General features: G+C 47.6%; 1 protein-coding gene across 2 annotated transcripts; it reads right to left on the bottom strand.

Annotated features, from left to right (window-relative positions):
• Positions 1 to 6,339: 6,339 nt before the first annotated feature.
• On the bottom strand, positions 6,340 to 26,847 carry ZBTB21 (zinc finger and BTB domain containing 21). 2 transcript variants are annotated; one of them, XM_040231948.1, is made up of 3 exons: positions 26,759 to 26,847; positions 11,947 to 13,531; positions 6,340 to 11,346 (listed from the first exon to the last, which is right to left on the bottom strand). In XM_040231948.1, exons 2-3 carry the CDS (start codon positions 13,517 to 13,519, stop codon positions 10,376 to 10,378), a joined length of 2,544 nt encoding a protein of 847 aa, XP_040087882.1. In that variant the 5' UTR covers positions 13,520 to 13,531; positions 26,759 to 26,847; the 3' UTR covers positions 6,340 to 10,375. The 2 variants fall into 2 exon arrangements, with proteins under 2 accessions (XP_040087882.1, XP_040087877.1); XM_040231943.1 differs by having other exon boundaries at positions 6,340 to 13,531.
• Positions 26,848 to 27,677: the final 830 nt, after the last annotated feature.

Genomic DNA, 27,677 nt, shown 5'->3' with positions numbered 1-27,677 from the left:
ATTCAAGATAGAAACAGTAAAGCAATATCTTTAAAATACTGGAAAGAAAAAAACAAAACTATTCATTCTAGAATTCTATACCCAGCAAAACTATCATTCAAAATTGGCAAAATAAAACCCATAATGGAAAAGAATAACAAAAGAATATAGACTTATACACATATATGTATAATATATATATATAATTATATAACAGTCACTTTGCTGTACACCTGAAACTAACACAACATTGTAAACCAAATATATTTAAATAAAAAGTAAACAAAATTGGGGAAAAAAAAAAAAACTTTTCTGAACATACACACCTGAAATAATTCAGCACCAGTAGACCTTCTCTGTAAGAAATGTTAAAAAAAAAAAGAAAGAAATGTTAATGTGCTTCAGGCAGATGGATAATGACATCATATGAAAACCTGGATCTGCAGGTGAAATGAAGAGATCCAGAAATGGAAACCTATATGGGTAAATATAAAGACTTTATTTTTTATTAATTAAATTCCTTTTAAATTTTAATTATTTAAAGCAAAAATAATGACAATGTATTGTGGGGCTTATGCCATACACAGGTGTGCATACATGAAATGTATGACCACCAAGCGTAGAGACTGAGAAGCTTATCTGTCAATTTTTATAAAATCCATAAGGTGGCATGACATTACTAAGAGGGGATTATGATGAGGTAAAGATGCATCTTGTAAACCCTATAACAATAAAGTTAATAGGTAACAAGCCAACAAAAAAGATGAAAAAATCATTAATGAAATCATAAACAACTCAATTCATCTTCCTCTCCCCTGCAAAAAGAAAGAAAACAGGGAACCCAGAATAGTTGGAATAAGTAGAAAATGAACAACAAGATGGTAGATTTAAATGCAACATTTAATTATTTGAAGATTTAATCAATAATATTATTGATGCTAAGTCACTTCAGTCATGTCCAGCTGTTTGCAACCCCATAGACTGTAGCCTGCCAGATGCCTCTGTCCATGGGATTCTCCAGGCAAGAATATTGGAGTGGGTTGCCATGCCCTCCTCCAGGGGAATCTTCCCAACCCAGGTCTCCTGCATTGGAGGAGGATTCTTTACTATCTGAGTCACCAGGGAAGCTTAAAAAGGGGTCAGTTAATCAACCTTGTAAATTTATGGACCTAATATCAAAGTGTTAAACTACATATATAAAAACTGAGAGAACTGAAAGGGAAAAAGAAATAGATGATTATGATCCTCTGTCCCTCCTCCCTCCCTCCCTTCCTTCCTCTGTTCCTTCCCTCCTTTCTTCCCCCATCCTTCTTTCCTTTGTTAAAAGCCAATAGATAGATCCTCATGTGGACAGCAGTCAGCCTGAGTGTGGAAGGGAGACCCAAGGGGGCTGAAGATCCAGGGAGCTAAGTTCCTTACCATCAGAGAGGAGAGATACAAACCTGGAAAGGGGCAGCCAGAGAATAAATCGTGTGGTGTTGGACTATAACTGAAGCTGTGTGTGTGAGCTCATAGATTTCTGAGTGTGTCAACAGGTCTAGAAGATTCAGAAATAAATTCAAGTGTGTGTGTCTGCTTCCCCTTTAAGCCTGTCCACAGAAGGGCCGGGGAGCACCTACACTTTGGTCACAATCAGCAGGCATGCTTAACACCCAGATGCTGGTCTCCAAAAACCATTCTCCACTGTTGCTGCTGCTGCTGCTGCTGCTGCTAAGTCGCTTCAGTTGTGTCCGACTCTGTGCAGTCCCATAGACAGCAGCCCACCAGGCTCCATCATCCCTGGGATTCTCCAGGCAAGAACACTGGAGTGGGTTGCCATTTCCTTCTCCAATGCATGAAAGTGAAAAGTGAAAGTGAAGTCACTGAGTCGTGTCCAACTCTCAGCGACCCCATGGACTGCAGCCTACCAGGCTCCTCCACCCATGGGATTTTCCAGGCAAGAGTACTGGAGAGGGGTGCCATTGCCTTCTCCCCATTCTCCACTAAAAGGAATCAGATTCTTTAGGGAAATGGCTTATTTCAGGGCTATAGCAGAGAAGAAATAAGATGGGTCTGGAACATCTTGATGTGTCAGCAAGCAAGAAAATACGCAAGGAATAAAGGGGACATGCCAAAGGTCAAAGAAGACAGGGTGATGGCCCCACTGGCCAAATCCAGGGTAATCCGAGTATGAAAACAAACCAACAAAAAATGATGGCAACTGATTGTAACCCATTGAATAGAACATGAATCCACGAATCTGCAACACACAAATAAGTAAATGAACAAATTAATGGGAGAAACAGAACATTTTTTCCTTGCAGCAGAAAGCCCACAGATAAACGAAGGAAGAATGAAGGTTTGAGAAAATCTCCACTTGGCAACAACTATACAAATAATTCAGGCAAGACACAGAAATATCAACAGTTGCTACAATTAGTGAGTAAAACTGAGATGAAGAAGGTAATTTTATGCAGTCTCAGAATGTCTCCCTGCTAAGTATTTACTGACACCAAAGGCGGAAAAACCTAATGAGGAAACGTGGCAGAAAAGATCTCAGTCAAATGATTGAAATTAATACCTTCAGTAACAGGACACACAGGCATCGTGTGCCACCCATTGGCTGAAATGAACACAGACTCTGTGACATCCTGGTACAAAAAATGCATGACATGGCCTCGTCATGAGAAAACACTGGACAAACTCCAGCGTTTGAGGGAATCTGCTAGATGGTTGGCCCACAGTCTTCATAATCATCAAGGCCATAAAAGTCAAAAACAGACTGAGGAATGTTCCAGATTGAAGGAGAACAGAGAGCACTGGGCTATCTGAGAAGGGAGTGGTGCTGGGGGTCTGGGGGTTAGGAAGGGAAAATCAAAAGTAATATTTGAGGAAAACAAGCCCTGCTGCTGCTGTTTTACAAACTCTCAGACACACATGCATCTTGCTTCACACACAGTGAGCACAATATTGTTAGGGGAAGCACACTGACCAAAACCGCCCACCCTGACCAGGCACCATAGTAACCATCTGCGTGAGCTATTTTATGGCTACTTACTGGGTCTGGAAAGGAAGATGGAGCAAGCCACCACCAACTGGAAGACTTTGAGAAAGGTCAAAAGGAGATATCATGTGTCCTACCACCTCCGAGAATCCTCACTGGCATCCTTCTTGGCTGAGCAATGGGTGTGCCACCAGGAAGGACCCAGAGTCAGAATGATTGGCTAAGGACAACCCATTGGCTAGAAACTAATCCCATCACCATAAAACCCGAGACTGCCAGCCACGTGGCAGAGCAGTTCTCCAGGGTTCCCTTATACTCCTGCTCTCCACCCGGAGGCCCTTTCCCAATAAATTCTCTTGCTTTGTCAGCACATGTGTCTCCTTAGACAATCCTTTTCTGAGTGTTAGACAGGAGCCCACTATCAGGCCCTGGAAGGGGTCTCCCTTTCTGTAACAACACTAGGAACCACTATCAATTAGCTACTGCTACTCCTGGGTTTAATGATGAGTTTATCTGGGCAATTGGCCACACTGGTGTTGACCAACTGGGCCCTTTGGCAATGAGTGCGGGGATGCATACAGAATGGTTAGCAGTGCAAGGGTGATACATATATACAGTTGAAGGGACTCATCAACCTAAGACTTGTTACTTGAGCATTTCCATTCCTCCTCCTAAGACTTCTTATTTGAGCATTTCCATTCCTCCTCAGGCTAACTGAGAACAACAGGAAAATGAAAATACATTCTGGGTCTCTCAGTTGGCACTAGTGGTAAAGAACCAGCCTGCCAATGCAGGAGACTCGAGTTCAACCCCAGGTCAGGAAGATCCCCTGGAGGAGAGCAAGACAACCCACTCCAGGTTTCTTGCCCGGAGAATCCCATGGACAGAGGGGCCTGGTGGGATACAGTCCCTATGGTTGCACAGAGTTGGACACAGCAGAAGTGACTTAGCACACACGCATGCATGCTGGGTCTCTTATTGAGTAGTTGAATCAAAATTGGGGGAATATATGCAGAGCTATTCAGGAAGTTTCCTTCTAATATTAGCTGAAAACCAATGGTCTGGTTGTCTCTCATCTTGGGCAAGATTTTTCGCTGTAGTTATCAAATAGTTAACCCTTCCCTTACTTGGCCCTGGAAACAGAGATGGGTAATAACAGCCCCCACCCTTGGGCCTTTCCTAAGGAACTGTACCTGGTGACAGAGGTGTTAGAGGGATGGCAGGGTCATGCCAGAGTTTTATGAGAACACATTGGAGGACAGCTGCTTTGGGTTGGAGTGGGAGGAGTGGCCGGACAGAGGAAGGGAAGTACTTCCTGGAGGAAATGTTGTCAACCACAATAAGTGGGATCTGAGACATTCAGCTGGGTGAAAAGCAGGTTTATTGTTGAAACCATCTACCTCAGATTGGGTCTTGAACCCACATGCTGGGGCTTGAACACAGCCAAAACTCAGTTTGGGACTCAAACCCACATGGCCAGGATTCCAATCTGACCAAAACCCTTCTTGGGACTTAACTCACATCTGGGACTCAATCCCAGCCAAAACCCATGGTCTCCCAACTGAGATCACAAATCTGGTTTCAGGACCTAATGAAGCTCAGGTTCTTGATGTCTCATCACAGAAAGAATTCAGTGAGAGACAAAGTGATAGGTAAAAAGTGGATTTATTCAGAGAAAAACACACTCCACAGATAGATTGTGGTTCACCACAGACAGTAAGTGCAGTGGCATTGAAATGTGGCATGGTTAGTTTTTATGGACTGGGTAACTTCATAGGATTATTCCAAGTATTTTGGGGAGTTCAGCTGCTCAGTCGTGTCTGACTCTTCGGGACTCCATGGACTGCAGCATGTCAGGCTTCCCTGTCCATCACCAACTCCCAGAGCTTGCTCAAACTCTTGTCCATCAAGTCGGTGATGCCATCCAACCATCTCACCCTCCGTTGTCCCCTTCTCCTCCTGCCTTCAATCTTTCCCAGCATCAAGGTCTTTTCCAATGAGTCAGTTCTTCCCACCGTGTGGTCAAAGTGTTGGAGCTTCAGCTTCAGCATCAGCATCAGTCCTTCCAGTGATTATTCAGGATTGATTTCCTTTAGGATTAACTGGTTTGATCTCCTTGTAGTCCAGGGGACTCTCAAGTCTTCTCCAATACCACAGTTCAAAAGCATCAATTCTTTGGCACTCAGCTTTCCTTATGGTCTTTATTTTGGGGAAGGGGTCGAGATTTCCAAGAGTTGGGCCACTGCCCACTTTTTGGTCTTTACCTTGGAACTGTCACGGTGCCTCTGGGTGTGTCATTTAGCTTGCTGATTGAGGATCAAGGTCTAGTCGAAGTTGACTTGTCTGCCATCTTGGGCCCATTTGATTCTAATGGGTTTATGTTGTGTCCTGAAGTTGTGCCCTGCCCCCCTCCCTTCTGTTTCATTATGTCAATAAAGGGGCCAAGGGGCTCTACCCCAAGGTTGGGAGCTGATGGTAGCCAAGTTCATGCTACAGCAGGCTTTCTATTTAAAGTGCTTCTGTGACAACATGGGGAATCATTTTCTCCAGACAATTGCCTTGTAGGAAGTATACCTGTCACTCCACTTCCATGGTTCACAGAGCCAAGATTTGGGCCTCCAGCCAGGAAAATGTTACATGTTGGAGACATGTAATGTCATGGTTTTGCCACCACAAGCGTCTGTTGAGTGTGTGCCCAAGACCAAGGATGCAACAGGAGTGTCACTGTGCCAACCTCAGGAAGCCTGTGATTACTAAGAACAAAGGGCAAACCTAAGCTTTTCTTTTTTTTAGGAAACAATATTCGGAGGCAAATTGAATAGCAGGGCTAAAGTGGATTAAAATAAAGATTAAAACCACTTACACCTGGTGCAGCGTGTTCATAACTTTTAGGCAGAGGATCCCTAGAAAAGCTAGTCTAGGGTATGAGGCAGGGAAAATGAAACCTTGAGAAGAGGTGAGGGCAAGCCCAGGTACTAGCCTTGATCATCCCAGCTCTTCATTTAAGCTAACATCTTAGAGTGGGCACACCTTGGGTGTTCTGGAAGAGCCTGATTAGAATGACAAAAGACGCTATGTGGAATCCCTTAAAACGTGAAACAAAACTAGGGTGATAACATGTCCTTTTTTATGCATTTATCCCCACAATCACATTAAAAACTACCCATCTGGACAGTAAAGAAAAAGGTGGACAGGCAAAGACTTCCGCTTATGGGGTTTTATTATGTATCTGTGGTGCCCGAATAACTTAAGCTTTACGAGCCACCTGGAGCAGTGGGTGGCTACTTGGGAAGTCCCAAGCAGAAGGAAGGGCTTTATCTCAGCTTCCATAAATTACTGTATCCTTCAAGTCCAAAACATACCAATGAGACCACAACTCAAAACAAAATACAGTACAAATTTATTGACTCCACTCAATCTTAGTTGAGATTTAAGCAAAGTAAACAGACAACTGGATACAAAGAAGCGATGGCTTAACATTAGGTAGAATCCTATTTTACTATGAATTTTCAGTCCAAAAAAGCTTATTCCTAAATAAAATTGAACAATGATTTCTCCGCTGAGGCATATGAAACAAAATACACAGTTATAAAACCACATTTGTTGTTCTTTTAGCAATAAGCATTTATTCAATGAAAATTTTGAAACAGTCTTGGATTAATGTCAAGAAGAAATTATCACTTTTGCAAATTAACCAAGTATAACTTTGTGGAAAATCTGGACAGCATGAATAAATGACTAAAGAGCACTGAATTCAATGCTTTTAAAGATATACAGTAAAATACTTTGGTTCCCAAATGACTGCCTCTAAATGGAATTTTTTAAAAACCTGTCATTGACTCATTTTTTCTCCTCTAGAATCTAAAGACAGACCATGAGTTTTCTCCAGTCACGTGGCAACGTGACGCCCTGGCGCATACCCAAGAAGCACACCAAAAACTATGCAAACGCCAAACTCCTTAAAGTGCTAAAGCCACAAGAGAAAAAACTATGTGTAAAACTTAAAAAAAGCCAGTGTTAAAGAACTTATTAAAGAATATGTGCTAGCATTATTGAAATCAATAATGCTTTTCACAATTATTGCAAAAAACATCAAAGGGACTTCAGAAATTGATAAACTGACTTGTAACATTCCAATATTAATTAGTGCAATTTATAAAGAAACCTGTTACAAATGACGTGTAATTATTTTTGCAGTAAGAAATGAAAATAATTTTACTTTCTGAAGTTCCAGATTATGGTTGTATACACACACACACACACACACACAATTTGAGGGAACAAAGGCCAACTTGGACCAGTCCATTCCTGTCACTCCCTCATCCGACCACAGAGTTGGCCTGAACACACCTCTTTTCTCCACCGAAGGGCACATTTTATTCCGGTCTCAGTTACTACTCTTAGCACCCATGGGTGCTGTGTGTGGACCAGATGATCAAGGATTAAGTGCTGGGGTTATATTTTTTAAGAGAAGGCTGGGATGATCTGTTCCCAAACAGAAAACCAGGAACCACATCCATCTCACTACAGATGCAGACAACATCACCGTCAAACTGTTGGTTGTATATTTTGACAAAGTTATAAACGCATATTAACCATAACCAGTTCTAAAAGTGAATAGTCTCTTACTCTTTAAATATTTTTACTATAAAAAATGTACAAGATTTGTTACCTCCATTACTTATTTTGATAAAAATGCCCTTTTTGTGGTGTTCCTCCCTCCCCCCAAATGAAGAAAATGATCAGATAACAAGTTTTCAGATTAACAAAGAATATATTAAAACATCTGACATTCTTTCCACAATTGCATAAAAAGGCAGGCATCCTGAATACGTACAAAGGAGTAAGGAGCTTTCTATACTTCCCAAAATTAATTACAATCAGAAAAAAAAAAAAAAGATTTTCAAGAATATCTTTCCTAGCTAACGCATTTCAGTATGAAAAGACCAACTTATCTTATACCAAGTATTTGCCCACTGGCTGAGTTAAACATTCTTAAAAAAACACTTTTCTGCATAAAGCAATTTATCTGTCTTTCATTATTTTACATCTTAACATTTAAAATAGTCAAATGAGAGGAAGCCTATTTTTTTGACCATCAAAATAAACTCTTCCAAGCCTAATGCTTTTAAGGTACAGTATAAAAAGTAATAGAAAAACCAGAACTGCATTATAAATGTTTTTGGTTTAAAATTTTATTTGAAAACTTATGTTCCTTGCCTAGACAAAAATGTGGACAAGACAAAACACTGGCAATTTTTAAAATCTAACAGATATGCAGAGCCTATATTTAGATCAAAAATATTTTTTTTTACTAATTAATGTTATTAAAAAATCTTCAAAAATGTAGCATAAAGGTTCAAGTCCTGGGATACTGAGTTTACAATGTCAAGATCCCATGTATCAGGGAATTATCCACCCAGCCTCCAGCGGCCATAAGCAAGCATTACTCTGAAGGGAACTGTCTTCTTTTGAAGTGATAGCTACCAGGGTGTTCAGAGGAAGAAATACCACATTATGCAGGGAATGAATTCAACGAACACTATATCTATCCTAATGTTTCACAGAAAACCACATGCTCTTGCTCTGTCTTTAAAACGCATAGGTTTGTTCAAGGAAATCTAAAGATGGCAATAATCAATAATGGCAACTTAATTTTATTTTCTCCATCAAATTTAAGAACAAAAATAGGAAGGGGACTTGTGATAGTTTCCAAATGAAAGAATAAAAGGCAAAATTTCACATGTAGTTTCTACAATGTACAAAGTCAATTAGAACTTTATAAAAATGCTTGTGTTTCAATAAAAAAGTAAGAATCTCTTTCCTACTATTGGTATGGAATGCGGGTTATGAGACTATGAATAGACTTCTGCCAGAGGACCAGTTTAAGTACTCGGTAGAGTATTTCTCAGTCACAGTAGTTGATTTTCTTATCTGAAAGAAGAGCTTGCAAAAAAAATTAATAAACTTGGAGGCTTTACCATCAAGGTCCATCATTACTTTGAAAGAATTTAGGGGTTTCGACAATATTCCTACTTTTATGTATCTCACTTCCCCACCCCTGCCAATGAAATAAAATTCTTTTCCTTTTTAAACATCCCAATGAATTCTGGATTATACCAACTCAAAGGCTTTAAATTACAACTTACACAAAATAGGAAAACAAAAAAAGCCCAAGTGCTATGGGCCAAATAAGTAGCAGAAACTAATTGTGGACCCTTGAGAGTACTTTCATACATATTTATGAAATATTCAGCAGTGCCTTAAAGAAGGATGGTTTCACTATGGACATTTTACCACTGTAAACTCCAAAAAATCTTAACAGAAATCACAACACAAAGAGGCAGGAAAACTGATGACTGTACAGGTTGTTCTTGAAAAGGGTGTGGAGACCACGGTGTGGCTCCTCCCTCTGCTTCAAGTCTCTGAAAGTGAACAGTAATTCGGGATTTAGAGCAGCTGCACTCACTCTGGGGGGTGCTGTGTAAGTACATGTCCTGACCTTACCTGTTATACTAACGTTAAATTCAAAATTTGTGCCGTATGCTGTTTTCTGGCCCCAATACACGCAGTTCCAATCTGTGATGGCACAAACCAGGGGAAGCAAACCTGCACAGCCCCTCGATGCTGGTCTGAATTCAGGGCCCTGGTGGGTGCTCTGACCACCACGCCCACCACCACCAAAGCTTTGGAAACAAAGGTGGAGGGCTTCCAGAAATCTCCATGCTTTCCTTTCCTGAGTCTTCCATCACTAATTATATGAAATGACCCAAGAGCAAGTTTTTTGTTATTTATATAAACCTAAGTATTACTATTGCTGATTTAAATTTCTCACGATTTTCATACAAAAAAGGTTCTAAATAACCACAAAATACCAAATATTTATTTTTTATCAAGTGTCAGGATATCTTATTAAAAGTTGAGGTTTATCTTTTTTTTAATTTTATTGCTGAAGTACTCTAGGATCTTAATACTGCAAACTACTCCACTTTGTTCTGATATGTATGGACTTGAGAACATGGCTAAGATGTACAAACTTAGGTTTCTTCATAGAATCTAAAGAAGAAATACTTTCATAGTGTTTCAGTAACTGAAAATCAGTGAAAAAACCAAACCACCTCAAGTAGATTATACTGATACCATGGGATGAGGAACCATGCAAACAACCAAGAACAAACTTCCACAGTAATAAAGGCATTACTGTAAGGTCCAGAAGCACAAGGCTTTGGGAAGTTTTCCTAGGTTGAGTAAGGACATTTCTCATTAATATCAGTTTACCTCAAACTTATATTCAAGCATAATAATTTGCAACCTTTATTATTCGTTTTTAAAAAATATGTTGTTTCTTGACACAGTTCACGATTCAGGCTGAAGCCTGGAGACCAGCGCTTGTCTCCAGGGCTGAGAAGTGTTTCAGTTGTGGGTCTGCTCGTGGCTCCAGAGGCTGAAGGCCGTCTTGAATGTCCTGTGGCAGAGCTTACACATGAACTGTCTTTTAAAAGTGATGGCGGAGAGGGGGGGTGCATGGTAGAACAGCGTGTCTGACTCTCGGGGCGCAAAGAGCTTGTCGGCGGTGGGAGTGGGGGTTTCGGGCAGGCCTGTGGGGCTGTCGGGCTCCAGGGGCTGGATCTTGGGCAGCGGTGGGGGCAGCGGGGGCGGCGACGGGGAGCCGGCGGGGCCCGGGCCAGCCTCAGGTTCCCGATGCGCAGGGTCCTCAGAGGCCTGGGCCATGTGGGACTGGAAGTGGCTCCAGAGCCGGAAGTTGGTGCGGAAAGCCTTGTTGCAGACGTGGCAGATGAAGGGCTTCACAGAGCACAGCAGCTCCTGGTGCCGCTCCAGCTGCTTAGGTGCCGGGAAGGTCTTGCCGCACTTCTCGCAGGGCCACAGGTCTTTGGGAGCCGCGCCGGCCTCGGGCACCTCCTCCTCGGCCTCCTCCGGCGGCTCCTCTTTGACCTGGATCTTCAGCGGCTTGGAGAGGCTCAGGTCCTCGGGGAGGCAGGTGGAATCTTCGGAGTCAAAGTTCACAGGCTCAGGGCCGCGGCCGACCCCTGCGGGGTCGTCTTTGGCAGCAGTGGCCACGGGGTCGGCTCGGGCAGGCTCGGGCAGGACAGAGGGGCGGGCAGGGCCGGTGGCCTCGCCGTTGAGGTCAGGCCGGGGTGGGGAGGTGCCGGCGGCCGGGGCCATGCTGTTCTGATTGTGCACTTCCACCTGGTGCCGCCAGATGCTGAAGGCCGACTTGAAGGTGCGCATGCACTCCAGGCACGTGAGCTTGCGGAACTCGCACTTGCCCTCGTGCTCGCGCTTGAGCTCGGGCGAGAAGAACCTGAGGCTGCAGTAGGGGCACACGGTAGCAGTGCGGCACAGGCGCTCGTGGTTGCCTTGCTCTAGGAGAGAAGAGAGCTTGGCGTTACAGAGGCGGCACAGATAGAGCTCCGGGCCGCCCGCTGTGCCCCCGGGGGCCACGCGCTCCCTGGGCCGCGTGGCCCTGGCAGCCCCAAGGGCCTTCTCCCCCGGGTGCATCTTCACGTGCTGCTTGAGCTGGGAGAGGAAGCGGTAGGCCTTCCCGCAGGCCGTGCACACATACGTGCCCTTGGCCCGGGAGCGCAGGCCCCGCTTGAGGACCTGCGCTGGGGAGCCGCCAGGGCCCTGGAAGCCCGGCCGGCCGCGCCGCAGCTTCAGGATCAGCGCCTTCTTGATCTCCCGCTCTCGCACAATATCAATGAGCTTCCTCTGGAACTTCTCGTCCAGGACAGCGTGGGAGCTGGCGGCCGGAGCCGGATTTTTCACCACACCATGCTGCGTCTGGCAGTGCGTCCACACTTTGAAGTTGGTGTGAAAGCGCTTGTGGCAGATGTCGCAGGCGTACGGCTTCTCGGGGTTGTGATACATGTTCACATGCCGGTGCAGGCCCGCCGTGGATCTAAAGATTTTAAGGCAATGTTTGCATTTAAACTTTTTGTTTGGTCTCGTGCCCTCCAACTCACCGAATTCGTCTTTGTTCAAGTCAGAGCCTGGGAAGTCGGCCTGGAGGGCAGATGGGCTCAAGCCCTCCTCGCGGGGGTCTCCCGAGCCCGGGGAGCCTGGGCTCTCAGCTTTGGGCTGCTTGGCCGGCAGCCTCCTGTCGGTCTGGAACCGCCTCTTAGCCGGGAGTCTGCTGGGGTCTTTCCGGTCATCTTCTGTCTGTAGGGCCAGGTCTCTTGTGGCGGCCGCGGCATCCCCCACAGTGACGCGAATGATGTCGCATGGCTCTGGGGGGCTGCGCGGCTCAGCCTTGACCCGCACCTCCGGCCCCAGGGGTGCCCCCGGCCGCTCAGCTGGCTGAGAGGCGCTGAAGGACCTGAGGCGGTGAGGCTGAGGGGCAGGGGCCCGGGCGTCGGGGGCCACCGTTTCGCCCCCGTCCTTGGAGGGCGGCCTCTGAGAAGAGAAGGTGCAGAGCACGCTGCCCATCACATCACCTGAGCCTGCGCCTGGGGGAGGCTGCAGCTCGGCAGTGGGCGTGTACACGGGGACTTGGCTGTCCATGGACAGCGACCGGCGCAGGAGGCTCTTGACAAGCGGGCCGCTGCGGTCCACACCCTGGGCCCCTGGCGCCGGTGCCCCGGCTGGGATGACCAGCCCCAGCCTAGAGTAATACAGCAGGTTCCGGTCCTCGCCCGGCCCGCTGCCCCGGCCCGCCTCCTTCAGGAGGAAGGGCGTCTCGGGCGAGCCCCGCAGGGACAGGACGGGCGGCCGCGGGCTCCGTAGCGCCAGCTCCACGGCCACGCCTTTGGGGAGCAGGGTGCTGGCGCCTGGCCTTTCGTCCACGGCCGCCCGGTCCAGCGGGGGCTTCGAAGGCGGTGCCACAGCCCGCTTGGCCAGGCCACTCCGGCTTGGCTCCTCCAAAGGCCCGGCGAGCTCGGGCGGCTTCGCCAGAACCGCGGGGCCATCTTTCGGCCAGCTTTTCTCAGCTGGCGCCACGTGGTGCGGGGGCTCCGTGGGTTTGGGGCCGGGGGGCTTACTGGCATTTGCCTTGACCGCATTGCTGGGGGAGGGCCGGGGAGGGTGGCTCAGCTCAGAGGTGTTCTGACTCCCAGCTTTCCCGGGGGCTTCGTTCCTGCTCTGACAAACGATGACACTTCTCTTTTGAGAACTGTTCTCCTCGTCCTCGGTGATAGTCTTCTTTCTGTTGGGACACGTGGGAAAGGGGGCCTGGGGTGTCTTGGAGGCAATGTTGGTCAGGAAGGAGATGCCCAGGCTGTAGCCGAGCTCCTGCACGGCAGCCAGGCTGCTCTTCTCCACGAACAGAGACGAAGAATAGATGTAGTTGAGCACATTGTCGAAAGCATCCGGCTCACAGAAGTCCAGCTGGAACACAGTCTGTGCCTCATTCTCCTTGTTGGTGAACAAGCTCTGGAAGTACTCACTGCTGGCAGCCAGGACGTTCTTATGAGCTCGGAACTTCTGGTCACCCACAATCAGGAGTGCGTCACACAGCTGCCCCTTGAGCCGCTCCTCGTTGAGGGCGCTGAGGAGAGAGATGGCGTGTGCTGGGTTGATGTAGTGCAGCAGCCCCTCCATGCTCGGCCTTATCTGAAAGACAGATAAAGTCACTGTGAACAAGGCCGGGCGACGCTCCCCCAGGGGAGGGCTCCTCAAGGGCAGGGAACAGCAGCTGTCTTCTCACCGGTGTCAATATTTAGCAGACTGTGGCCTGACAAAAACTTTCTGGATGAACAATCTTATTTAAATAACACAGAAAATACAAAGAAATAAGTATCACGGCTTAAATAGGTCACTGATCATTAAAACTGACAAACTTGAGGAACTAAGTCTCTGTAACAACCATTTCATACCATCAAAAAGGCAGCTAGAACTTGGCAGGTATGTAGAGAAGCAATATTTGAAAACAAGGTTTATTATTTAGGGCCCTTATGCATTTGATGCTTAATTCTATTCCTTATTAGATCAGAGAATACGTATGTAGTGAAATGAAGTGAAGTCGCTCAGTCGTGTCCGACTCTTTGCGACCCCGTGGACTGTAGCCCACCAGGCTCCTCCGTCCATGGGATTCACCAGGCAAGAATACTGGAGTGGGTTGCCATACCAAATCCTATAAAGTCCACAATTCTTGAAGGAAACAGTTTTATTACTGGATATGAATAAACACAATGTGAATTAACAATAGGCTGTAGAGGTTGCAAAAAACAGATAAGAATTTAGAAAGAAATCATGTAACTAATTACTACTGCATCAAAATGTTTTTAAAAAGTTAGAAATATTATACAGAAAAGTTTCTTTAGTTTCTTATGCTGAACACCATGTAATCCAAATACTAATTGTTACCAAATTACACTTTCAACAATAACACAATGGAAACTTTAGCCTGGAACTAATTATACTGATTCTAAACCTAAGGGGTCTGACTTGAGATTTCACCGAGACTCTTCAAGTCTGTAGGTGAGATCTCAAGGCCTAGGGGCTGGGTGCTGGCTCCGCCCTCGTGGTCAACTAGTCTCTGGGATCATCAGGTCCCTCACATGGGACGGTAACAGCTGTGCCCTCCTTTAGGGCTGCTCGGAAAATTAGACGAGCCTGTACCTCATACCTGCAAACGAGCCATTAATTTTCACAAATTGCAGGGTTACTAGACATTTAATTTAGAATAAAAGCGTCTAGATTAACTCCTGATGAAGATGAAGCCATTTCACACAGAGACGATGCTTGACTCTCCAAATCTTTCTCTCAGGCAGCTGCTGCTATAACATCTCATCTCTTTGGGCTGGTTTTACAATGCCATCTCTTTTTTAAAATACTTAAGACATGTATTTTTAATATAAAATGGATTCAGAGTAACTAAGATTGTTCAGAGAGTCTTACCATTCTCTAGAGGGCAAACTATCGATATGCAGACAAGGCATCCAGCACACCAGCAGGTTCTCCTCCAGCTTCAAAGGGTCACCTTTTGCTGGCTACCCAGCCTCTGGTCAACAGCCTCTTGGTATCCCTCTAGAGACACCAAGGGAACATTTCATGCAAAGATGGGCTCAATAAAGGACAGAAATGGTAGGGACCTAACAGAAGGTGAAGATATTAAGAAGAGATGGCAAAAATACACAGAAGAACTACATAAAAAAGATCTTCATGACCCAGATAACTACGATAGTGTGATCACTCACCTAGAGCCAGACATCCTGGAATGCGAAGTCAAGTGGGCCTTAGAAAGCATCATTATGAACAAAGCTAGTGGAGGTGATGGAATTCCAGTTGAGCTATTTCAGATCTGAAAGATGATGCTGTTAAAATGCTGCACTCAATATGCCAGTAAATTTGGAAAACTCAGCCGTGGCTACAGGACTGGAAAAAATCAGTTTTTATTCCAATTCCAAAGAAAGGCAATGCAAAAGAATGCTCAAACTACCACACAATTGCACTCATCTCACACGGCTAGCAAAGTAATGCTCAAAATTCTCCAAGCCAGGCTTCAACAATACGTGAACCATGAACTTCCAGATGTTGAAGCTGGTTTTAGAAAAGGCAGAGGAACCAGAGATCAAATTGCCAACATCCACTGGATCATTGAAAAAGCAAGGGAGTTCCAAAAAAAAAATCTACTTCTGCTTTATTGACTATGCCAAAGCCTTTGACTGTGAGGATCACAACAAACTGTGGAAAATTCTGAAAGAGATGGGAATACCAGACCATCATACCTGCCTCTTGAGAAATCTGTATGCAGGTCCAGAAGCAACAGTTAGAACTGGACATGGAACAACAGACTGGTTCCAAATAGGAAAAGGAGTGTGTCAAGGCTGTATATTGTCACCCTGCTTATTTAACTTATATGCAGAGTACATCATGAGAAATGCTAGGCTGGATGAAGCAGAAGCTGGAATTAAGATCGCGGGCAGAAATATCAATAACCAACCCACTCCAGTGTTCCTGCCTGGAGAATCCCAGGACAGTGGAGCCTGGTGGGCTGCCATCTATGGGGTCACACAGAGTCGGACACGACTGAAGTGACTTAGCAGCAGCAGCAGCAGATATGCAGATGACACCATCGTTGTGGCAGAAAGCAAAGAAGAACCAAAGAGCCTCTTGATGAAAGTGAAAGAGGAGTGAAAAAGTTGGCTTAAAGCTCAACATTCAAAAAACTAAGATCATAACATCTGGTCCCATCACTTCATGGCAAATAGATGGGGAAACAATGGAAACAGTGACAGAGTTTATTTTCATAGGCTCCAAAATCACTGCAGGTGGTGACTGCAGCCATGACATTAAAAGACACTTGCTCCTTGGAAGAAAAGCTATGACAAACCTAGACAGCATATTAAAAAGCAGAGACATTACTTTGCCCAACAAAGGTCCATCTAGTCAAGGCTATGGTTTTTCCAGTGGTCATGTACGGATCTAAGAGTTGCGCTGAAGAACTGATGCTTCTGAACTGTGGTGTTGGAGAAGACTCTTAAGAGTCCCTTGGACTGCAAGGAAATCAAACCAGTCAATCCTAAAGGAAATCAGTCCTGAATATTCATTGGAAGGACTGTTACTGAAGCTGAAGCTCCAATACTCTGACCACCTGATGTGAAAAACTGACTCACTGGAAAAGACCCTGATGCTTGGAAAGATTGAAGGCAGGAGGAGGGGACAACAGAGGATGAGATTGTTGGATGGCATCACTGACTTGATGGACATGAGTTTGAGCAAGATCTGGGAGTTGGTGATGGACAGGGAAGCCTGGTGTGCTGTTGTGCATGGGGGTCCCAAAGAGTCGGACACAACTAAGTGACCAAATTGACAGCCTCTGTGGTTTTCGGCAGAAGCCACAGAGGCTGCCACCTGGAGTGACCAGTGTCTGGTGGCCCCAGGTCTCCCTCCCTGCTGTGGTGCTGACTCGACTTGACTGTCAGAGGAACGGCTCTGCTTCCAGGGATGAAGCTCGGAGCCTGTAGCTTGTACATAGATAACTCCCTCGGTCAACCTGTGCTGAGTTGCCGTTCAGTCTTGCCTGGCATCGTTTCATCTTGATGGCGAGACACTTTCCCTTCTTTTTTTCTGATAGCCATTTAAATTTCTTCCTTAATCCTACTACACTGTACTCACACATCTAATTATCTGCAAAGAAATCCACCATCATTTACAGAGGTCAGCAGAGAAAAAAAATAAGCTTATAAATGCCACACTCATAACTCAGCTGCATTCTGAGCACTATTTTTAGTGCAAATAACTTTTGAGATAGCTAGTTCAGATGTTGCCCCAGGGACCAAGAGGCTCAGGAGATGCAAAATCAAAAGTCTGGACAAGTACTTTCCAAAAGGGTTCCTTAAAATCAATTTAAAATTGATGTAGTCATCCCTCAGTATCCACAGAGGGCTGGTTCCAGGCCCTACGGACACCAAAATCCACAGGCGCTCAAGTTCCTATAAAAATGGCGCAGTGTTTGCATATGACCTGAGCACATCCCCCTAAACACTTTACATCTCTAGATACTTTCATCAGTGATATGTAACATGGTCTAAATGAGACTTAGATAGTTGCTGGTGAGCAGCAAACACAAGTTTTGCACTTTGGAACTACCTGGATATTTTTCTTTTTGAATATTTTCCATCTGCAGTTGATTGAGTCCATGGATGTGAACCCCATGGATATGGAGGACTGACTGTACAATACATTCCTTCCTGTGGCTCAGAGTTAATACAGTTTAAATGTCAGTGCTCTAGATTCCCTAGAGGAGGGCATGGCAACTTACTCCAGTGTTCCTGACTGGAGAACCCCCATGGACAGGGGAGCCTGGCGGGCTACAGTCCATGGGGTTGCAAAGAGTTGGTCATGACTGAGCAACTAAGCACAGCACAGCTCTAGGCTAATGCTCTAGAGCTCTCTGAGCCTCAGTTTTCCCACCTAAAACAACGATAGTATTAATAATGTTACTGTGAGAATTAAAGGAGAAAACCGTAATTACTACCATTTATTCAGCACTTATAACACACTACAGATCACACCAGGAACTTCACATATCATCCACTTATTCACTCCCTCAACAAAACAGCATCTGAGGACGCCTGGAAGACACATAGGTGGGCCATGAGATCAGCAAGGGCCGAGCACACAGGCAGAGGGAAGACAAGGTGACAGTCGGGCTGCAGCAGAGCTGAGGGAGCTGTGGACGAGGATGCTGAAGGAGTACGGGGAGGCATCGTGCAGGGCTGGCTGGACCACTGGGAGGACTGCACTCTTTACTAGGGCAGCTGCTGGAAGATTCTGAGCAGAAGAATGACAACCACCCAAATTTTGTTTCAAAAAGATTCCACTGGTTATGCTGCAAAGAATGGAGCACAGGAGAGGCTGCAAGCTGGGAAGCCAGCTCAGAGTCCACTGCAGGGACACATGCCAGACCGGATGGTGCCTGGACTGGGGTGGCAGGAGTGGACGTAAAGATAACCATTAAAATTTCTGCGGGACTGACTGCAGAGGATGGGAAGGGGAGGAGGTAAAGATGTCTCCAAGGTTTCTGCCAGAACTGGAAGGATGTCCTTACCTGAGAGGAAGTTTGACTGAAAAATTGGTGCAGAATTTTTTTTGGAATTCATTTAGATATTCTAAACATGCACAGGAACCTGGTCGTTTAATGGACCCTTTGGGGGCACCCTTTCCTGCTCCACTTTCCCTACAACCTTTCCTGTGCTTTCCGGGATTGCTTCCCAGATAAACATCTACATCTGAATCCATGTCTCAGGGTCTGCTTCTGGGGGAGCCCAAAAGAAGAAATCAAAGGACTGTGTGAAGACGAAACCAAGTGAGATGTTCTGCGTCCCTGGACAGGCAGCAGTGCTGACCCACACACCATCTGCTCCCTACTCCTACATTTTCTCACTTTTAATTGTTCAGAAAAGTTCCCTTCTTTTTCTCCTTTCCAGTTATCATGACCTGTATTTCTGTTCTAAGTAACTGCTTCTAATCCCTAAACCACAGGCTTCTATACTCCTTGGATGAAGTAAGGAATTAGGGGAAAGTATCACTGCAGATGGTGACAACAGCCATGAAATTAAAAGACGCTTACTCCTTGGAAGAAAAGTTATGACCAACCTAGATAGCATATTCAAAAGCAAAGACATTACTTTGCCAACAAAGGTCCGTCTAGTCAAGGCTATGGTTTTTCCAGTAGTCATGTATGGATGTGAGAGTTGGACTGTGAAGAAGGCTGAGGGCCGAAGAATTGATGCTTTTGAACTGAGGTGTTGGAGAAGACTCTTGAGAGTCCCTTGGACTGCAAGGAGATCCAACTAGTCCATTCTGAAGGAGATCAGCCCTGGGATTTCTTTGGAAGGAATGATGCTGAAGCTGAAACTTCAGTACTTTGGCCACTTCATGCGAAGAGTTGACTCACTGGAAGAGACTCTGATGCTGGGAGGGCTTGGGGGCAGGAGGAGAAGGGGACGAGAGGATGAGATGGCTGGATGGCATCACTGACTCGATGGATGTGAGTCTGAGTGAACTCTGGGAGTTGGTGATGGACAGCGAGGCCTGGCGTGCTGCAATTCATGGGGTCGCAAAGAGTCGGACATGACTGAGAGACTAAACTGAACTGAAACATACTACTGTAAACATCTTGTGAGTTTACGTTATTAAACTCATTATTTACACCAACCCGAGGAGGTTGTACTATTTGATCACTATTTTACAGCTGAGAAAACCAAGGCACATGAGGTTAGGTATCTTGCTCAAGTCTGCACAGTGAGGAGCAGAGCAGAACTCTCACCAGATGACCTGGCTCCAGAGGCCATGCAAGATCTCTACCCACATACCACCCTACCTCTAGTTCCCTCTCTTAGTTCTCACATAAACATCTGAAATAGGCAATGCCATCATCCCTGTCTCACCAAGCGGGGAACCCAGACACCAAGAGTCGGGGACAGTGTGCCGAAGGTCACCCACTCAGCTGACAGTGGGGCTGGGAGCCTGGCCCCAGAGCCTGTACTCTTAGTCATCATGCTGCACGCTCCTCATGGCTGGGCGCCTGTCTAGTGTGTGCTAGAACTGGCCAGACAGGGAGGCTGTCAGTCTGACAAGCATGGTCCTGCCTACCTCTCAGCCTTGCGTGGGAACAGGACAAGTCGATCCCTCACACACTCTGGTGTGTAAGCGCAGGCGGCAGGGAACAGAGGTACAGATGGGAGCAGAGGTGAGGCACTGGGCCCAGGTGAGAGGAAGGTCGGGGAGGCATTCCACAACAGAAGTTTCTTGGAGAAGCTGAAGTCAGAAAACGTGGGAGGCAGGACGGATGGGTGGAGGACATTATCAAGGACAGGAGCAGTGTGTCCAATATACAGAGACAAGACCAAGTGCCTGGGGGAGCAAAAGACACATGTAGGGGAGGGCAGGTGATGAGGCTGCAGAGCGGGTGGAGGCATGAGGCCCTGGGCGCATCAGTAAGGCCCCTCTGGGGTCACTGGAGGACAGTGACCCCTCCCATCCTCTTCAGGAGACAGACCAAGGGTTCTGGGTGCTGGGGTGAGAGGGGCACGCAGGCACAGCAGCACAGACTCCTCACCGTCTTGCAGAAGCCCTTGCTGTTACCTTTCCATTCAATCACCAAAGCTTAACAACGGAGCCCCTTCCTGGTCTAGAGGCAAACAGTGATCACTGTGGACTAGTGCTGTCATGACACGGTAGGTATACTCATTGACCCTAAGAACTTTATTAAAAATATAAAATGCTACACTAAGGATGCAGGCAACAACAGGGACCATGACTACTGAGTGTCATGAGAGAATCAAGATTAGGGTGATAATCACACCTTGGTGGCCGGTGGATATGCAGGCTGAACTCTCAAAACCACCTGCCTTTTCAGCTCTTTGGCCTCAGATAAGGCTAGTTTTGGTGCCAGAGGTACTTCCTCCTTCATAACTCTGCTGACTTATCAAGCCCTAATCTCTCAGTATGTTTTAACTGTGGACACACAGGGCATCCTGGGTCTGACGACTCTGATGTAGACATGCGCTGTAACTCAGCCCCTCCCTCCACTGCTCATCTCTGGAGTCCCCAGTGCAGGAGTGCCCGCCACTGCTGCAGTCACGGTGGAAACCTTGGCACTCTTACAAGAAAAGTCGGTGAAACAGGGAAGAAAAGGTCCCTCCCCTATGGAAAAAGCTGGGGGGAAATCCCCCAGGAAAACCAGATTCTAAAGCAGGGCTGGCTTGCTTACCACTTGGATCCTTGAACAGAAATCTTCCCAAACTCTGCCTGAATTGTTTCTATTTCATGTTGTTTCCTGATATTTCAAAATGAGGGAATCTTTACAGTTAACACTCCATGGCAGTCACTACAGCTCCATGGGAAAGACTTTCAAAGTCATCTACTTGTCTCAAATCCTGGCTTTGCCACCTATTAGGTATCTAACCTTGTAAAGATCACTTGACCTGAGTACAGGTTTCCTTAACTTGTTCAATGAGACTAACCCTATGGGATTCTTATGAAGGACAACAAATGCAGTATGCCTGCAAGTTTCCGGTACATACAGTATTTCCTGTCTGCAAGCTGGCACTTGACTTCATCCTTCTCTTCCTTTCCTGAAAGTTTCCACAGGAGGAAAGACACATAAGGATACAAAAAGTGCTATGAGAAGAATGATTTCAGCAATCAGTCGACTTGGCCCAGGGGTGGGAGGGTCCATGAGTGAATGCTGGGAATGTGAGTAAAGATGGGGACTCTGTGCTCACTGGATGGTTATGTTACCACAGACTCCGCTCTTCACTGTGTTGCAGACATTTCCCAGAAACATGCATCTAACAGTGCCAGGGCTTCAAAACCCCAGAAGCCCCTGGGCTGAAGTTCCAATTCCCTAGAAAAGCTTCAACGCCCTTCACAACTGGATTCCAGAAAACTACTTCATACCATCACCTCAAAGTCCTCAGGGACCGTGTGCTAAGACAGAGAATCCATATCTTAATATAAGTTGATTCAGTGCAAATAATTCCCTCTTTATAGCAATTGCAGGAAGCTAAGATTTTTAAGGAAATGGAGGAAGGGTAGGCACTTTTGGACTATAGAACATTCTGGGGCTATAAACAAAAGAAAGCAAAGCAGAGCTAACACTCAGATAAAAGGAAACTGGTAGTAGATAAGGGCCGGGAGATGAGGAGGGGCCACATAACCTCACACCAACCAGCTTCCAAGTTCTGGAGACTAACACCAGGCTGGCATCAGAGCTAAAGGTACACTGCAAATCAAATTTGCTCCTAGACTAGCCCATAAAACCCTTGCTACCAATTCTGTAGGGAAATATCTCTTTACATCCAAAACATTAATGTGAAACTGAACTCTGGGCACATGATGCTTTGGAATGTTGGAGATTGCTTATATAGTCCTACAAAGCAAACAGAAAAACAAAGCACCTACATTTGACTCTGGAATATAAACACACACACTGTTCACCCCACAGCCTTACCTCTGGGTTTAGCCTTGACTCTCCTTGATTTCACTGTGAGATGGTGACAGGAAGTCGGCTCTGAGGTGAGGTCTAATCATGGCTCACTTGGAGATAATGCAGACATCCAGACACCATCGACAGCTCCTCAGATTTCAAAGCGGACCTGGCTGATCTGACCCTTGGAGAGCAATGATGTCACTGCCTTGGGTCCCATTTTCCACATGCTCAGTCTCCCTAGAGGGTCTGATCTGGTCTAAAGGTGTGCGCTTGGCCGAGACCAGGAGAAGGCACCTCGGCGACTAGAGCAGCCTCCCGCTTGGTACTGGCCGCTGGGCAGCCAGTCCTCCTGGCACTGGAGCGCACCATCCTGAGCGGCCTGTCAGGCCTTGCTCGGGGCTGGCTAAGCCTGGTAGGAAACTCTCTTTTGGAAAGTGGGCTCAGAACAACAAAGGCAGAACTGAGCGGAGCCGGTGCATCTCAGTCACAGCCTGAAAATGCAGCCTGCAGTGCCCACGATGCAGACTCCTGCAGTTACCCTGGTTTTCATCCTTCCTGGCCCCATTCTTCGTTTTTTCCTTCACTCTCAAGAGCAACCCTCCACTTTTAAAGTCAATTTCTTTTTCTATTTAAGCTGGTCTGTCAGTTTCTGCTCTTGTTACGAAAGGACTCTAACATGTTTTCAAGTGGTATTAGGTTCTTCCCATCATGCTCTCCAAATCCACCTTTTATTAATACTGCTGCCAGACTGGCTTCTTAAAACACAGCTCTGATCATTCCTGGATGTGTGCATTAAGTATTACTATCATTAATTCAGCTTATTTACTCAGCTCCTATTATGTGCAAGGCACAATTAGACATTAGGAATACAGAGGTGCACAAGACAGACAAGGCCCCCATTTTCTTGTGGGGTAAACCACTGAACAGGGAAACAAGGTAACTCTGACTTTGTTAAGAGCTACAAGGAAATAAACAGGGTGCTAGGACTTGGGGGAGTAACCAGGGTTCGCAGAAGATGGTCGGGAAATACCTTGATGTCATGGCTTACCTGACACCTAAGACCTCGGTAAAAAATAAAACGATGAAAACAACGGCTCTCCATAGGTTAAAACGCAAAATTTTAAAAACATGGACTTCAGGATTCTATCAATCTGGTTTCAAACTACTTTTAAAATTCTCTTTGCTTTAGTTATTGCCTTGTGATAACTTCCTGCTTCAGATACTTTGTCTCTGAGACATGACCTGCAGGTTTCACCTCTTCTATTACCCAATTTGCAATGTCCCAGCCCTCCTCTGACCCCTTCCCTGACACCGCTCAGCTGAAGCTCACTCACTCTTCCAAGATCAGCTCAAGGCCCATTTCCTCCATTAAGCCTTCAGTCATGGGCTGGACCGTCCCACAAGGTCTAACCCCAGCACCTCAGAATGTAAGTGGATACGGGGACAGGGTCCCTTAAGAGATCAGAAGTTACAACAAATCCTTAAGGGTGGGCCCTAAGGTCCCCCCAAATGGAGTGGTGTTTCTGTAAGAGGTGGGTTTAAGGACACAGACACAGAGACTTTGTAAATACAGAGAAGACGACCATCCACAAGCTGAGCAGAGAGGCCTCAGGAGAAATCGACCCTGCCAAAGCCTTCGTCTTGGACTTTGAGGCTCCAGAATGGTGTTCAAGGCCCCTGATCTGTGGTGCTGTTATGGCCGCCCTAGATCACTACTCTATACACACCTTCCTGGACCACTGATGTCTGCATTGAGCAAACACCTTTCAACTCCAGTATTATCCCACAGTGTTTCTTCAGTGCCGCATACTGTTAGCTGTCTGTTCCCCCAGCAGAACTGGAAGCTATTTAAGGGCTAAGACTCTATTTAATGTCTTTTGACACTGTTCACAATGCCCAACACGGTATCTTACACAGCAATAAATATTTGTTGATTTTTCTGGACTCTAACACTCTAATTAGATGCAGGAGTGGAAACTGTGCCTTTTATTTGTTTTCTTAAAGCAGAGCTAGTCCCAACAGTGCCCTTTAGAATACTGTATCGATTTTTCTATTGCTCCCTAGATAAAACCCAACCAAACTCTCCAGACTGGCACACCAGAGTCTTCATATTCTGATCACAGTTCACCTCCCCATCCCTCCTGGACAGCATGCAGATGAGCATTTACCCTACCCACCGTCTTTCTTACCTTTCCTTCACTGGTAGAACTTCTACAGAAAGATCCAAATGTCATTGCCTCTGCAAAGCTCCACAGATGGCTGCTGGCCAGGAGGAGCTCAGCCACCTAAGCCACCACAGCACCTCATCTCTTCTTCAGTAACATAGCTATTTTAAGTTACCTGCCTCCACATCTGCCCTCTCATGAGAGTCCATGAAAGGAAGAACCCTTGTTTTTAGCTGTGTATTCCTAATGCTTCATGCAGGTCCAACAAGTGACTCCTGGACAAAGAGCCAAACCATCAGGAAGGCTCAAGACCTGGGCTGGGCCGGGAGAGTTGCAGGTGGCAGCTATCTTTGCTTTTGGTATGAGTGGTTGTGGCCTTAAATCCCACTGGCCAATGACTCCCAACTCTGTACTCCTGCTTAGACTTCTCAGGACTCTTCCATTACAGGATATGCCCCTTGTCCAGTACCCTGACTCTGACCCCCCACATCTGCTGGTCTTCACATATTCCATTTAGTTTGGTATGCTGCCAACCAGCAAGTCTCTCAAACTAGAAACCTCTTCTCTTTCCTTTCTAGCCAGTGACCCAGTCTGTCAAGCCCTGCTCATAAACAGCTCTAGAGTCTGCTCTCCTCAACCCCACTGACACTGGGGCCAACTGAAATGGTCCCTCAGTCATCTCTCGCTAACCCAGACACTCTCTCAATAACTTGGCCCCTCTTCTGTTAAACACCTAATATGCCCTGCCGTAAACTATCTTAAGTTCCTCTAAGGTGGGGGTCATAGCCTTTCCAACTTCTATTTCCACAGAACGAAGCACATTAAACGCGGGATAGTGTTAACAGGAAGAATGAATTAAACCTCAAGTTATTTTTAAGTAAACCAATGCCCCAAATTTCTACTTTATTTTTTAACATCGATATTTAGTGATTCTCAATGTAACGGCTATTACTCATTAAAGTGGATGAAGGATTTAACTCCAAGCATAGGAGGGTAAAAGGTCTCGAAAATAACCGTCAAGGAGAAATCTAAAATGGATTAACCCACTTTCTTCCAAACAAGGAACCAGTACACAACACAGGCTCCGTCTGGATGACTCAGGGTCAGCGTTACGAACACTCATGGACTCTGCTGAACATGCTGGTGCCCTCAGATGCTAGTCGTGAGCCGCTCCTGACCTTCGGCACCAAGACCTCTAGGCTGCCAGACCGTGCGGCGTCTGGTTACCGCTTCCCCCACCTCCCACTGCAAGGCCATCCCGCCGGAGAATCTGTCTCTAAAATCACCCCGCCCGCTAACGTGCTGCTCGAGGGGCTTCTTCCAGCAGCAAAGCAGTGCTGCGGAACGGACTGAGTGCGCACCAACCGGGGTGAAGGGCCAGGACCGCGGAGCGTTCCTGCGGTCAAGGGAATGCTCTTCCGTAGTGGGTCAGTGAACTTGCTCCAAGTGAGGGGTCTGGGCGATGAGAGAAAATATGTCGGGGACTCCGGCAGAGGAGGTCTCCGGGGCGGGGTCTCCAGCGCGACTGTCGGGACTCAACTCCCCCTTCCCCACCCCAACCCCGCAGGTTGCGGACCAGAGTTTTCTCGATTGGGGGCGGGGGGATCCACATTCCAGCAGGGACCCTCGCGACCAGCGGTGGAAAGGCGGGGAACCGGGTCCTCCCGGAGGGGTCGGTCGGGGGACGCGGCGGGGAGAGCAGTCTACTTGGGTCAATGGTTGGATCTGCCGCTGGCCGCCAGGCGGGGCTCGAGGGGGCGGTGGGGCGGGGGTGCGGGCCGCGGCAGGTGCGGGTTCTCCCGCACCCCAGCTTCCGCGTACGCTCGCGCACCCTGGCGAACACCGGCCGGCTTCCACGCCTGCCCGGCATGGAGCACGCGCCCTCGGCCGGAAGGTACCCCAACCGCCCGGCGGAGGGGAGCCCGGCCCGGCGAGGGAAGCCCAGTGAGGGATGGAGCGTGCGCAGTGGCGAGGGCGAGGCCAAGTGCGGGCAAAGAGCATGCGCAGTGTGAAGGCACAATCGGCTACGTGGGAGCCTGGGGCATGCTCGGTGAGAGCCGGGCCCGGCGCACGCGCAGAAGCGTTCAGAACCCGCAACCCGCTGGCGGAGAGAAAAAGGAGGAGAGAGATCACCTCAGAGTTACGTCAGGAAAGGCCGCGTTTTGCGGGGAGGCTATGGCCTCCCACGGGCCCCGCAGTTCCCCTGGGGCGAGGGGCGTGACAGTTACTCACCGGTCTTCAGCCCCGAGGCAGACGTCAGGCCCCTTTCCGCTCACACTCGGCTCGCGCGCGCCGCAGCCGCCGCTGCCGCTGTGATTCCATCCATCTTGAATTTGACGTCATCCCACACCAGGGATGAGGTCATCGCAGGCAGCGCTCGTCACGTGCGCGGCGCTATGATTGGCCACCGGGCCGCGGGGGGGCGGGGCGAGGGAGGCGCGCAGCGCCGGGGGCTGGGCGAGGGCGGGCCTGACGGCACCCGGGTCACCGCCACCGCTGCTGCCGCTGCCGCGTCGTCCCGCGCGCGCCTTCCGCTCGAGGTTCTTCCTCCTCCCGCGCTCCCGCGCCCGCGTCCTCTCCCTCGGCGGGGTGCGCGTGCCCCACGGGCGGCCCTGAAGGGAGGCGGCAGCGAAGGCTAGAGGGGCGCGCATCGCGAGGGCGCACAAGAGGCAGCCCCGGTGGGCTTGGCGCCGCGGGGTCACGCGTTGGTGGGCTCGCCGGCTGGTGCCCCGGGCCCGGCGCGGTTCCGCTCGCCCCCTCGAAGGACGGTTCTCCGACGGCGGCGGCGCGGTACCCCAGGTACCTCCAGGTCCAGGTGCCTCCGGTGGCGCAGATGCCCGTGGAGGCGCGCGGGCTGCGACCTGCCGAGAAGAACCGACCTGGGCGGTCCGGGCGTGGGTACCACTCAGGGCTGACTTGAGGTGGACCGGCGTCCAGGTTCCTTCCACTTGAACAGGTGGGGTGGCTGCTCTGTGTTTCAGCCTCCCGCGGCATCCGCTTGTCAGCTGCGCGTTCCCAAACGCCTTCACTTTTATAGTCATTGATTTAAAGATGACTGGGCAGCTAACTTTTTTCCCCCTCTCTTATTGATTCTCATTTGCTGTCTGGTAGACTGTCGTTTTCTTGTATGAATGTTACAAGTTCGTCAATA

The sequence above is a fragment of the Oryx dammah genome, unplaced genomic scaffold (assembly GCF_014754425.2).
Source record: "Oryx dammah isolate SB20612 unplaced genomic scaffold, SCBI_Odam_1.1 HiC_scaffold_2, whole genome shotgun sequence".
NCBI classification, from domain to species: Eukaryota; Metazoa; Chordata; class Mammalia; order Artiodactyla; family Bovidae; genus Oryx; species Oryx dammah.
The sequence above is the reverse complement of the archived record's forward strand: the minus strand, read 5'-3'. Positions and strand labels throughout refer to the sequence as shown.

What these genes read in the sequence shown, in the direction of transcription:
- ZBTB21 (XM_040231943.1), bottom strand. Translation starts at nt 13,519, where the DNA reads ATGGAGGGGCTGCTGCACTACATCAACCCAGCACACGCCATCTCTCTC.